Source organism: Motacilla alba, chromosome 1 (assembly GCF_015832195.1).
Source record: "Motacilla alba alba isolate MOTALB_02 chromosome 1, Motacilla_alba_V1.0_pri, whole genome shotgun sequence".
Lineage (NCBI taxonomy): Eukaryota > Metazoa > Chordata > Aves > Passeriformes > Motacillidae > Motacilla > Motacilla alba.
Window position 1 is genome coordinate 35,792,756 of NC_052016.1, and position 14,183 is coordinate 35,806,938.

The 14,183-nt window shown below is 43.4% G+C and overlaps 1 protein-coding gene across 3 annotated transcripts; it reads left to right on the forward strand.

Moving 5' to 3' along the window:
• The first annotated feature begins 3,513 nt into the window (after positions 1 to 3,513).
• Positions 3,514 to 13,467, forward strand: HAO2 (hydroxyacid oxidase 2). 3 transcript variants are annotated; one of them, XM_038153183.1, is made up of 8 exons: positions 3,514 to 3,634; positions 5,269 to 5,421; positions 6,035 to 6,186; positions 6,959 to 7,242; positions 7,620 to 7,835; positions 9,585 to 9,743; positions 11,447 to 11,516; positions 13,215 to 13,467. In XM_038153183.1, exons 2-8 carry the CDS (start codon positions 5,291 to 5,293, stop codon positions 13,268 to 13,270), a joined length of 1,068 nt encoding a protein of 355 aa, XP_038009111.1. In that variant the 5' UTR covers positions 3,514 to 3,634; positions 5,269 to 5,290; the 3' UTR covers positions 13,271 to 13,467. The 3 variants fall into 3 exon arrangements, with proteins under 3 accessions (XP_038009111.1, XP_038009132.1, XP_038009122.1); XM_038153204.1 differs by having other exon boundaries at positions 7,163 to 7,242; XM_038153194.1 differs by having other exon boundaries at positions 3,550 to 3,634; positions 5,370 to 5,421.
• The last annotated feature ends 716 nt before the right edge of the window (positions 13,468 to 14,183 follow it).

Here is a 14,183-nt window from a genome sequence, read left to right on the forward strand (position 1 = left end):
GACTCAGAAGCAGGCTCCTGAATTCTTCTGGGGTTTGTGGGGAAGGGAAAGGAGGAATGAAAAAGGAAATTGTAAGGATGAGATGAAAGAAAGGATACCACAAAAAATTCAGATGAATGTTGAGCATAAATCAAATTCTCTTCTGGTTTTTGGAGGCAGAGTTTTTTGCAGAAAGAACAGCCAAATTCTTGGTAGTCTCCTAGAACACTAGAAAAGTGTGTCACAGGCCATCCCCTTCTGCCTCTTTCCCAAATTTATCCCCTTCTCTTGATCCTTTTACCCCCCTGAAACCCTGCCATCCCAGGATATCCCTGCCTGTTTTGCTCCCACCTGCTCTGTCTCTGGCCTTGTTGCCTCTGCATCTCCCTCCCTGTCTGTCCCTGGATGCTGTCCTGTAGGTCCTATTTTGAGCCATTATTTTTGTCCTCCTCCTCCTCCTTCCCTTCAGTGCTGTTTAAGGCTGCATCCAGCTCTGGGTGGCACAGGGTGAGGGAGAGCAGGGCACAGCCAGCTCTCTGCCCTCTGCTCATGCTTGGGGCTGAGCTCCTCTGGCACGAGCATGCTCTGCGCCAGGCAAGTCTTCAGCAAAGACAACATCTGGATTTCAGACAAGCTCTGCAGGCCATGTGGAAGTGGAAAGCAGTGATTTACAGCTAGGTCAGATCTGACAGGATTTTCATATGGCCACCAAGTACAGGCTGATGTCTCCAGGGATCAAGCCCCGCTAATTTCAAGCCCCTGCATGAAGCACTGAACGGCAGTGAAACCACTGTAAGATATTTTCAGCATGGGCAACCACATTTTTCACTAACCCCATTCTTGGAAGTTGCTGACCAATTTTCAGTGAAATGTTCCCAAAATAAAATTCAGCCCAACACAGAGAACAAGGATGGAAAATTTCAGCCTAGAATGATTAAACTCTGAAAAAATTAAAAGCAACTGAAAAACAGATCTTATAATCAAAACTGTTAGGCAATGATTTGTTGCCCTCTCCACCTGTAACAGAGGGATGGCTATTTAAGTATTCCATTTGGGAAAAACTTTCTTGCATAACTGGCATGCAAGGAGAAAGCATTTTCCTTCTGAACATGAGGCGTATGCCCAAGAGAAACATCTGATAAGGAGAAACAGTGGTGACTGTATGCAAACTGTTATGTGATCTGAATTATTTACATTGCTTGGAGTTCACCAGATACTTCTCCAAAGTGTATTAAAGTCCCACACTGAACTGAGCACTAGTGGATGCATCAGGGAGAGAGATGTCAGCTTGACCCACCGTGATTTGCCATGTGTGAAAAGCAAACAAATACAACCAACTGGAGGAAGGAGCATTGTGACTGTGATAGGAACTGGAGCACAGATTTACAGAGGATCTTTGTGTTTGGACTCACGAGCCTTTGACTATGTTAGCATTGAAAAGCAAGCAGCTGCAAAAGCCCAGCTACACAGATCTGTGCAAAAATCAAGCTTTGCCTGTTGACTGCTTGACATTTTACCTGCAAGGGTGGACCAGATGTGTGTAATTATTTCCTATAGTATTTTCTTTAGTTTTTAAAAGAAGACAGCTAGGTTTCCAGCAAAGTTTTAGAGAGTCTTTTTAAGGTTTTTACTGTACTCCAATGAAAAGGCTCTGGCATTTTAAAACTTGTCCACTTTTTTTTTCAAGTATATCCAGGGGTTATTATAAAAGATATTATCTCTGTGGCAAATTTTGATTTCCTCAGGTTACAGCTTCACAGCTAAATAAGGAGTATTACTGCTATCAGAGAAAATACCACTTTTGGAACAAGAAGTCACTGCTACTTTGAATTGAGTCCATTGCTGAAAGAAGAAAATGTATCTAGATGCAAAGTACAGCCTCTTAAAAGCCACAGCATAAACATAGAGATTTTCCCCCTTTTCTGATCCAAAATACAGTAGTCACAGACTATTTTTAATTCATGTAAAATTATGATAATCATGAAAACATAAACTCTATGGTTTGCTGAATTGGCTGCAATGTGCATCTCTAAAGTAGGGAAGTACTGAGATCAGCATAATGAGAAATATGACAGAGGACCCTGCAGATGACTTGTAGGCTGAACCAAAGATCATGCCAGACCAGATGTAGCTACATTTATTGCTGTGCTGTGCACCAGAAAATGTTAAAAATAAGACACAGGGAGTGAAGATTTCCAAACATATTAGCAGTACTCTGGTGATGTGATCGCAGCAGTTTTAAGGCCATCGTGCCTTGCAGGCCAGCAATACAGGCTTCTTTTTATTGTTTTTCCAAACCTAAATTGATATATACGACCCAAACCTGACATCTAGTGGAGGAAGAACGAGGGCAGGATTTTCCTTGCCTTCCCAGGGATGCACTGGGCTGTGAGCACACACTTTGCTCTTTCCAGGAAAGATGAAGGCAGTCTGCCCCACGGCTCGTCCTGGGCAGGGAAGCAAACCAAGGAGCTTGGGAGCATTGCAGCTAATCGTGCACACCTTGTCTAGTTCATGACAACTGTATCCACAGCTATCCATGCCAGAAACCAGTTCCACAGTGCTGTCAGCAGATAATGAGCTCTGAAGGCTGAATTTAAAGAAGTTTCAAAAGACAGTAGTAGAGACAACCACGTCTGGTTGCATTTGGGCAGGGTCTTGTGAATGCATCTAACAGAAAGAAGGGGTATTCACTACAGCTGCACAGATGGTGTAGTGACCTACAATTTCTGCTGTCACAAATGTGAGGTCTGCACTTCTGGACCAGATCAGCCAGTTCAATGGTAGCTCAGGAGGCTGCAATTCTGTTTAGCTTCCAGCTCTTTCCCAGCGCAGTAGCTCATTCACTGCCCCATCTAGGCTGCTTGAACTGGGAGGCCAACAATATTTTGGGAAAGTTTTAAGAAGTTTCTGCGTTGTCCTCTGCACCTGCCACTGTAATATCTCATTTCTCAGTTAGCAAAAAAATCAAAACTTCAGGCCCTCATACTTGCACAGAAATGTTGAAGCCATGAACCCTAAAGGCTAAAAGAAGCTAAAAGCCAAATAAAACTGTCCAGTGTTTATTTTTCATATCTTAGAAATTTAAATCAATATCATAAATTTGGTGGTACCTCTGTCCTGATGAGAGCACTTGCAGGCCATTAAAAATGGCAGAAGACAAAGGGTATTTTAGTTGTTCATACACTGCAGGAAGCAAAAAAAACCATCTCCCACGTGCTGGTAAAGGATCTAGGCTTTGTAGCTGGGAGTTGTAACAACTCACACTGTCCGTGAATCATCATTTTGGGAGGATGAAGCATCAAGTTACGAACAGTTCAGATTCATTAAACCCCCTGAAACACTGTTGGTTGCCTAAGTGAATGCCCAGCCATCAGCCACTGCCAAAGATCTCAGCCACAGGGCTCTATCCCAAGCAATCACAATGCCGACAAGGTGAGGCATTTTTTAAGAGGGTTTTTTAATCTCCTGATAGCAAAACAAAGTTAGTGTTATACAAACAGTACAAAGTTTACCACAGGATTGAGCTTTAATCTCTGGTGGTTGCTTATTGACTGCAGAAGAAACAGAAGCTACTCAGGGAAAAGACCTCCTCAAAATCCTGTTTGCAGGCAAACTTGAACTAGAGGCTCTCTCCCCCTGCAGCTTTCCCAAAGTAAGTCTGAACTGAGGTCTGAATTGGAAGACAGGACTGGGCCTGGGTTGTTTAAAATGCCATGAGAGGACTTGGTTTATCTTATTGTGCTTGATGATGTTGACCTTTCTAAAAGTTAGAAAAACAGAAGTTGTAATAGATGGTTTAAAGAATGTCACAGTGTATTTATGAAGACTTGTGCTACCAGCACAACTCTCGAAGTCAGAGAAAGCAGTCTTGGGGTACTTGTACCCCCTGCCACCTGATGCCTGTCAGAGAAGACAGAAAAATACTGAAGAAATAGTTTAATTTCTTCTTCCTCTTCCAATGAGTTCCTCATCTTGGGCTCTTTACTAGCAGAGAATTGTGAGAGCTAATTTTCAAATGTAAACATGGGTACTTCAGTCAGTGAGAGCAGGGTGCCTGCAGTTTGACAGGTTGTGTCTGTGTACATAACTTGTGTGTTTATCTGTGCCAAAAGTGACCAACATGGGACACACAGGCCTGATTTTAGTGAAGCTTGCAACCCTTGCTAATCTGGGGTGGGGGGTTAATCCTGAAAATTAGGATATTTACTTCTTCCGGTATGTTTTTTAGAGAAGTCAGACCAAGCCACAGCTGTTTTAAAATTTCATGTTTCCACATATCTTGCTAAATACTTATTTTAATCAGGACTGCAGAAGTAATTGCAACAAACAATTTAGAAAATTGACTTTGTCTGTGTTTTGTACGTGTTCCTGCACACACGGGCATGGTTTGCTAAAACATTAATTTGCATAGCTTTCAGTTCTTGCTTCTTCAAAAGTATGTAAGTGCAGGCATTTTCTGGGCAGCATTTATGTTGGTTTGATTAGACATCTGGGTCACACAACTTCACTTCCATTCCCTGAAAGGCGGAGGTTAGTTCTCAGAAACATGTTTCATATTGTGGAATTTGTTTTTTGCCAGTGTTTTCTCATGGTTTGTCCAAATTCTGTATCTTCCTTTTATAGTATATATCAGTCCTCCAGCATGTAATGCAAACACCCAGAAGATATTTGTTACAGAAGAGAAAGGAAGATCTGTAGAAAATGCTTTGTTTTTTCCACAGCACTGGCCTTGACAGTGACTTGTTCTCAGGGTCTGGACATAATTTTACAGTGTGTTCATCCTGGAGCAGGTTACATGTAGACTCTGTATTTACTTGTTTCCAGATTTCATGATCTTGAATTCCATCCCTGTGCTCCATAACTAATTGTTCAGTCACGGTGCCGTCCTTAGGGGTAATTTAACAAATGATGTTCTGGGACACCCTTTGAGCAGAATTAGTGGAACAAATAATGCAGCTTGTTTTAAGATGAAACTTCTGACAGAATTACACAATTGAAATAGCAGAGGACCTAAAATGTTCTCTTCAGGCCGTTGTTTAAAACAGAATGAAGAGAGGCACAGAGATGCAAGCTCCCTCCTGCTCTCATGGCTCCATCTGCAAGTTTTCCTCACACTGGGGTGGGGATTCATAGACCAATGTGCAAGGTGGACTGAGACAACTCTCAGCAACTCTTCTATAAAACAGATGGCTCCAACTTTAGTATTCAGTGACATTAAGAGCCCCTGCAAGAGAGAATGACAGTTCAGGTATCTAATTTCTGCTCCATGTTATTCCTTTCTTCAAGGTTCCCCACACCTCTCTCAGCAATGGCTATGGTGTGCCTTTCTGACTTTGAAGCTTATGCTAAGAAGTATTTACCCAAGATTGCTTGGGATTATTTTGCAGCTGGAGCAGACGACTGTATCACACGAGATGAAAACATCCTGGCATATAAAAGGTAATGTGAGAAGGAAATGAAGGGGGTTGTACTGAGACCTTTTAAACCGGTTTTGTGCAAGTGTTTGGACTTGACAAGCAAAGGCACCTAAAACCTTGTCCTTTCCAGGGGGTCCCCAAGCTAAATGCAAAACCTGAGGGACATGCACTGTGTGCTCTGATGCCAGACTGAGTATGACATGGGTTGTATGAGGCTTTAGGGATGCTGAGGGTACAGGCAGGTGCTAGGGTAGGTAGGGTAGGGTACAGTGTGCTGTGGAGTGTGTGGCATTACAGGAAAGGGCATGAGCAGCTCTAATAGAATGAGTTGCAGCAGGGAGCTCTTGGTGAACAGCAGGAAGCCTATGTGCAAGTAGGGTGGGATTTGGGGAACATGCTGCAGAGCCTGAGGGCAGGCACACTGTACAGTGAGGACAGACACATGAATGGTGAAGTGGAAGGACCCAGCCTGGCTGCAAGTAAAAGGAACCTGGGGGAGGACAGTGGGAGAACAAGATACGTGAGCTGAGGTGGGAGATGAAGAAATTATGTGGTAAACAAAGAGCTGGTTTCCATGAAATTTCAGAAAACTCACTGAACATCTACTATCCTGAAGGGATTTCTTTGTCTTACAGAATTCGTTTCCGGCCACGTATGCTGCGGGATGTATCCGTGATGGACATTAGGACTAAAATCCTGGGTTCTGAAATCAGCTTTCCTGTAGGAATTGCCCCTACAGGCTTCCACCAGCTAGCATGGCCTGATGGAGAGAAAAGCACAGCCAGAGGTACTCTTCTGCTCTGGTGCCATGTAGCACTAAAAGGGGGTTGTAGAAAAGCCACAAGAAGCTGTTAGGGTGACTTGAAGTACAACTGAGAAAAATTTTCAGGCTTGAGGGGGCAAAATCCATTCCCACTTTCTGTCACCCTGTATAGGAAGCTGTATAGACAGTGCTTTTCTTCTCCAGTTACCAACACAAAAAATCAGCCCCATGCAGTCTGCTGCAAACTGAAGACAAGGGCAGTGGACATATTTCTGACTCATACCAAAAACCATATAAGGTTTTCAGTCCTGGGGGCTCTAGATGGGTTGTAAAAGTGGTGGATGGGACTCAGACTGGGAATTCCCTGTTACTGGTTAAGAAATGTCTCCCTTGGAAAAAAGATATCCCCTTTTCACAAACCCCGTGGAGAGTTTGGAGACCTGACCCCTAGAAATATTTTATCTTCTCTGTACATGGAGTAGATTTAACAGTACAGCCCTGAGAGGGCTTAGTCATAAAGTTCATGCTTTTTCTAAAAATGTAGCTGCAAAATGAAAGCACAGCTTTCACTTAATTACCTCTCCCTTTTCTGCTTTCCTAACCAAGGACTAACAAGAGTACATGGTAAATACACTGTCATTGTTAATCCCGGGACATAGCTGCCCTGTGCTTTGTAGGATACACATGAAATCAGGACTTGGGGTGGGCTCTGCAAACAGGGAATGGTTTTGTATCTGATGTCTGGCAAGACCCTTCAGATGCCTCTGTTTCTGACTCCTTCCTAATGCCTCCCAAGCGGCCAGAGCAATGGACACCTGCTACATTGCCAGCACCTACTCCACGTGCACGCTGGAGGAGATCTCCGCGGCTGCGCCCGGTGGCCTCCGCTGGTTCCAGCTCTACATCCACCGCAACAGGGCAGCTTCCCAGCAGCTGGTCCAGCGGGCGGAGGCCTTGGGCTTCCAGGGCCTCGTCCTCACCGCAGATCTGCCCTACACAGGCAAGAGACGCGACGATGTCCGCAATGGTTTCCGCCTTCCTCCCCACATGAAAGTGAAGAACTTGGAACGAGCCTTTGAGGTTTGTAAATGAGCCTGTCCTTTCATTCACTGTGCTGGCATGTACCACATGAGAGAAAAACCACTGGGTAACTGCTGCCCTGCCATTTGCTGTACCGGGGTGTATCTTCTCCCCTGCTGGTTCTGCAGCATCCTGGCTTGACCTCCTTCCAGACTGAGTTCTGTCTTCAAAATCCACACCCAGCTGCCTTAGAGACACTGATCTCCACCCCCATTGTAATTATTCTCCTCCAGAGACATGTTACATTTCTGGAGCTGATGAACATGTCCGTTGACAAGTTTGATTAATCTGTTCTAGGGCAAGGAAGTACAGCAAGGGACCTGTGTATTGTTGCAGCCTGGGTGAGTTTTCCTTTTGCTGTTTCATTTTGGCTGTAGGGAGATGACTGGTCTGAGTATGGACTGCCACCCAACAGCTTGGATCCTTCAGTCACCTGGAATGACATCTACTGGCTGCGGAGCCTGACATGCCTGCCCATCATCATCAAAGGCATCTTGACAAGAGAAGATGCAGAGCTGGCAGTGAAACATGGAGTTCAGGGAATTATTGTGTCCAACCATGGTGGAAGGCAACTGGACGAAGGACCTGCCACTGTAAGTGAGAATGGATGAGAATGGATGAAAATGGATGTCCCACATTTCCCCCGTTTACAGTCTGCACATTCACATTAGCTTGAGTGTCTCTATGCCCAGGTTTGTGCGTACGCTTCTGGTGGACTTGAGTTTGTCCAGTGGCCATGGATGTGTGCAGATATACTTTAGCTTTAAACTGGTGAGATCCATGCCTTGGCATGGGCGCTACCCATTGAAGTATTTCCTCAGCTTCTTGGGAGGGTTCTGTAAGTACCATAGAACCCACTAAAGTGCAGATAAACTACTGGCCTAAGTCAGGGAGAGTTCCTGCCTGTGCCTCCATTAGCTGGTGCAGTGCATTCAAACTCTTTGCGCACTGCAGCAAAAAGAAAACAAAGCTCTGGAACCAAAATTGTACAAATGAGAGCATAATGTATTCTCATTGTTCACATCTGTCAAAACATGCAAAACAATGCAGCTAGATTTAGTGAGAGTCTGCTTGCGTACAGGCTCAAGTCTAAACGGGAATTTATTGACTTACACGAGCCAGAAAAGGATAACTTATCTGGAGAAAAATTTCCCTGCTTTTAAATTTGTACAAAGAAATCCAGCATTGTTTGGACGTGTGTGTATTTCACTGGCTTAATTTGGCTTCTGTCAGTTTTTCCAATTGCTCTTATTTTACAGTTCTGCATTGCACAGTATCTTACGAACTTTCTTTTCTCGGTTTTCTTTTGTTAAATAAAAATGGGTACCAGGGAATTTTCTTCTATTCTACGTCAAGGCTGACAATAACGAATAAAAAAAATTAATAATCTCAGTGCTAAAGGCATAATAATAGAAATGGCATCCACATTAAACTGTTCTTCTACCTTAAAAGTTTTTTTACATACACAGACAAGGCAGTAGATAATTAGTTGGGCTCTGCTATTTTTCTGGTGCCAAGCCTGACTCTTGCTGAGTTAGTCCGAGAAAATTTCAGCCTGAAGGTTTTCAGTTTGAAATTCAGGAAAAAAAAAAAAAAAAAGAAAAGAAGGCAAAAAGGTATAAGACACTGCAGAAAAGAGCTTTTTGGTTTTGCTCTGAAGGAGAGTTAATTATGTCCAGTGCATTGTCCTGCCCCTGGTTGTACTGCCTTTGGAGCCAGAGCCAGCATCTCGGCGTCGTGCTGCCCTGCAATAACACTGGAGCCTTACTCCATGCTGAACTCTACAGAAAAGACCTTAGGGAATCAGGAGACTTAACATGGAGGAAATGATTGACTGTACTACATACCAAATGAAACCCTCCACAGATGCTTTAGAGGGAGGCACTCAACAAGTGGTCACCAGGATTAAGTTGAAATGTAAGCTTAGGTAGTTTGAGCAGTAGAAGTCTGACATCAGCCTTTCTTGCAAACAGCTGTATTATTCATCATTGCTGCAAATAAAAGCAAAATATTGATGACAGCTATTCCCATTGAAAATTATATTTAAAATATTTCATAAATCTATTGAAAATGTTACTTTTTCACTAATCAAAAGTGATAGCAAAGAATATCAGTATAAGCAAAGCACTGGAAAATGGCATTAAGTATCTGGAAGGAAGAGCAGGGAGCTGCATGTTATTCTGCAGCTCCTGGTGCTGAGCTGTTTGTGATGCATTGTCACCTTTCATTTCGAGAAGGTATCCTACTAAAGCACTGCATCCCTGCCTATCTCTTTGGAATATATCCTCCTTCTCTTGGAATCAAAAAATACCTTCAATGTGAGACTGGCTTCTTCTTTGCAGATTGACGCTCTGGTTGAGGTTGTGGAGGCAGTACGAGGCAGAGTCGAAGTTTATGTAGATGGTGGGATACGAAAAGGAAGCGACGTGTTAAAAGCACTGGCACTGGGAGCAAAATGTGTCTTTATTGGAAGACCAGCTTTATGGGGCCTGGCTTACAAGGTGAGTAAGGAGCTCTGCGTCCATATGCCCGCTTCTCACACTCTCCAGCAGTTCTGCAACTGAAGTCACAGAGTTGCCTGTGGAGAATATATTTTTCAATTTTATTTTGATGAATCTGAGGTGGAATCACCCCAAATTGAATGAAACCCTGACATTTCCTCTGATTAAAAAATACCACTGACTTTTGATAATTTCCTGGGATTTTGAACAATGGGATTTTGAAGGTGATAGCATTGTTTTGTGAGACCTGATTTCTTGTTGTGGCAGTTTGGTGCTAAAATACTTTAGGACTCAGGACCATTGGTGCTTTTGAAAAATGGAGCTGGGCTTATTTGCCAGAAATATTAGTCTGACAATTTTATTTGCTTTCAGCAAATAGTTGGGAATAATACGTGGTTTTGGTAGAACAGTTTCACAGCAGTGCTATGAATTCTTCAGAAATACATGCAGAACTCCATCCCATGGATGGCTGAAACAGTTTGGACCAGGCTGAACAAAATGGTATCCTAGAGGTGCCTGGGTTTTCCACTGCTATTTCAGTTCCAGCTTTGCTGCTTCTCAACTCCAGGCATATTTCTATGATCCAGAGTCATGAATTAGGCCTCTGATGCAGGAGGTAAACATAAAATAATTAAAATTAAAATAATATTATTATACCAGTTGGACCTTTTTTCTTTTTTCTTTTTTTTTTTTTTTTTTTTTTTTTTCTTTTTACACTCCAGATGGAGACTTCCAAAACTTTTCTCTAGAAGAAAAGGTACTTTTTTTGGTGTGGTCTAGACACATTTCCTTTCTTTTAAATGGTACTCTTGTCCAGTGGTGTGATTGCTGTGGATTCCATAGCAAGGCTTTGATCAAGAAATCACCTGAATCTCCTGAAGAAACCTGTAAGAGTTGCCAGCACTGTTTCTTCTGCCAGTAAACAACAAAGGGCCTAAGATGAAAAAGGTGTTCCTGTGAGTTGCCTGCACTTTTTCTACAAGAGAAACAGAAGGGAGATGGGATTTTGGCATGTTCAATTGTGCTTTGGTGTTCTATTCCATAGAGTATTTCTAAAGATGGATCTCAGTGGCATTACCAAAGCATACAATAGAGGAAGGGCATAAACAAGTGCTAACATTGACTGCACCCAAAGCATTCATTATTGCAAGACATATAAAGAAAATTTAGGAGAAAAAAAATTGAATCCTCCAGTATTTTATAGGAAGATCAAACTCTTCTATGCATTTTATTGGCTTTTGAGTTCTTGGTGTCACTTACACAGAGAAAAACACATAGTCTATTATTTTTAAAGATTCAGTCCAGTATTTGAGTAAACTACAATTTCTGCAGTGGTAACATATATAAAACTCTCATTACTTCTTTAAAACCTGTCAGCATTGTAAGGCTTGACATTTTAAATAGCAAAACCATTGGTGGGGAAAAACTGAAAGCTAAAAAAAAGAACCAGCTACAAAATGTCAGAAGTGAAAAACAGCTTTGTTTTCTTTCCCTCTTCAGATATATCCCAAAAGGAAAATCATCTAAATTAATCTATGATGAACTGAGCACATCCATCATATAATTTTAATAATTCATCTGCATGACAGACTGGAATTGGCACGGACTTAAGGGACTATCCCAGCTCTCAGGGGGCAGGCATCCTGCAGCACTGCTCTGTGCCAGTGCTCCTTTTACCCTGACTACTTTCTCTGTTGGTGCAGGGTGAAAAAGGTCTTCAGGATGTCTTGAGAATCCTTCAGGATGAGTTTCGCTTGTCCATGGCCTTGGCTGGTAAGTATTTTGTTTGTAATGGGTGTTACAGATGTTTCTGCATGCAAGCCCTATAAAATCAGGAGTGTGATGGATAGGTGACAAAAAGGGAATCCACAGGAAATGTGATAGTTTTATCTGCTATACTTGAGATTCTCTGCTTCCTGTGAAACCACTTGGCATTCCAGGTGTCACAGCAATGAAGTCTGTATGGAGGAGTAGGTTAGAGCACCTTTGTGACCCAAGTAAAGAGGTGCAAAAGTACAGCCAAGCAAAACTTGGAATTTCTGTTCTCCTGGGAATGACAGCATCCATTTTTCAATAGAGTTTATCAAGGTAAAATGCAACTGATCTTTTTTCCGTATGAAGAGCTCATCAAAAATGAATGCAGAATTTTTCTCTGTGTGTTAGGGAATACAGTCTGTAGGTGATTACAAGTTTTAAAAGCCTTTGTGTCTCCTCCCTTTACTCTCACCCTGTTTTTCTCACTCCTGCTCCCAGCTGTAGCTGCCCTGTTTCACCCTCTCACCAAACAGCAAACTCACAGAGCCCAGTGCAAGTTCCAGTTTTACTCTTGGACAAGAGGGTTATGGCACTGGAACAGGGTCCCCAGGGCAGTGATCAAAGCACCAAGCCTGACAGGGTTCAAGAAGCATTTGGACAATGCTCTCAGGCACATGTTGTGATTCCTGGGGTGTCCTGTGCAGGACCAGGAGTTGGACTTGATGATCCTTGTGGATTCTTTCCAGTGCAGGATATTCTATATATTATGACACGTAGAACTCAAGTGGATAGCAACACTGACTGGGAGACTGGAGCTGAAATCCCTCTGGCCATAGCATGGTTTTATGGGTTACTTTTTCAACCAGTAAAGATTCCTGGGTTTTTTTCCCCAGCAGACTTTTACAGCTCTCTTCATGTAAAAGGGCACTAGATTCAGCAAGAGTAGCAGGTTGGGATCCTTTTGCTGAGGCCGTGAAATTCATTGAATGATACAATCTTTTAGGTTGGAAAAGACCTTTAAGATCATCAAGTCCAACTGCTAACCCTACACTGCCAATTCCACCCTGAAACCATGTCCCTTAGTGTCATATCTTTTAAACACATTCAGAGCTGGTGACTCAACCACTTCCTTTGCAGCCTATTCCAGTGCTTGATAACAATTTCTGTGAAGAAATCCTTCCTAATATCCAGTTTAAACCTTGCCTGAACAGATGATTCGAGGTGCAGCCTCACCAGTGCCCAGTCAGGGGGACAATCACTGGCCTGGTCCTGCTGCCCACACCATTGCTGACACAGACCAGGATGCCTGTACCACACCTGGGTACACAGCTGGCTCCTGTTCAGCCAGCTGTCAACCAGCATCCCTATTCCACCCATATTTGTCCAAATTAAATGGCAGTGCAAATCTTCACCTCTGGCCATTTGGCACTACACAGCACCCCCTGTCTTTTCTCTCTGTTTTTCTGCTGACTTTATTGGATCAGATTGCACCCTGCTCAGCTTGTTATAAAAATAACTTTTTTTTCATGTTTCTGACTCTTCTTGTGGGCGGACTCCAGTGCTGAACCTCAAGGCTGAAGATGCCACTGAGGAGTGGAGATATTGAAGTACCAACCTATTCCAGCCTGGCTCGTACAAGACTGGGATTTAGAGCAGGGGGACTTCAAAGCTTCATCCACAGACCTTTCTCTCTCACCAGTGTTTCATTTATTGCAGGCTGTGCCAGCGTCTCAGAGATTGGCCAGCACCTGGTTCAGTTCTCAAGGCTGTGATCAGCCTCCTGCCATACCCAGCAAACAGAGGCAGGTGAAGCTAAGGTCCCAACCAGACTGAAGATGAAAAAGGAGGTGCAATAAGTATCTGATAAGGCCTTCTGGAAACTTCTGAAGAGATGAGGAAAGGCTCTGTGTTAGCAAAGGCTGCTCTCTGCTTTCCTCGAGACCAATGAATTCCATAACAGTTTGGGTAATTGTTACTTGTCTGAATGCATTTTCTTTAAACTGGTTGTTCCACGGCATTACCTATGTTGGGTCTTCCTCCAAAGTTCCGCTACACTGGACAGCCAGACATGGAAAACCCCGTGCCTTGCTTTTTCCACTTGTCATGCCAAGTCTCACTGCAACCCAATCCACACACCTCTCCTGCTCAGGGGCAGTAAGTGTTGTGGCTGCTATCTTCCACAGACTGGGCTTTTCCTGGATGTATTTGTAAAAGAAATAAGATGAATCAGCTACCAGGCACCCCAGCTGCCCTTTGAAAGTGGGGTCAGTCCTTGCCCACTGCTTCTAAATGCAAAGCAGTGAAAGGGTGGAGCAGAGTACCACTTCTGGGGAAAGAGCCAGCTCTCAGTGGTGCAAAGTCCCTGCCTCCCCCTGCTTTGGAGCCAGCAGATACCCTGATAGGCATTTCCCCGGCACGTGCAGGGGGAGCCGTGCTACCAAAAGGTGACCTTTTGCATAAAGCCTACTTTAAATCAGCCCAAAGAAGGCAGAAGGAAGAAGCTCACCCTGCTGGCTCGCTCTGTTTAGTCTTTAGTTTCTCTCAGAGATAACAGCGTCTGCAGTGATCTTCCAGAGGCCTTCACATGGAGGCCTTCCTCTCTGTTCCAGTAACAATAAACCTTGTCAGCAGACTGACAGCCCAGCAGATAAGACTTAGGAATTACAGCACATCACACACGTTGAT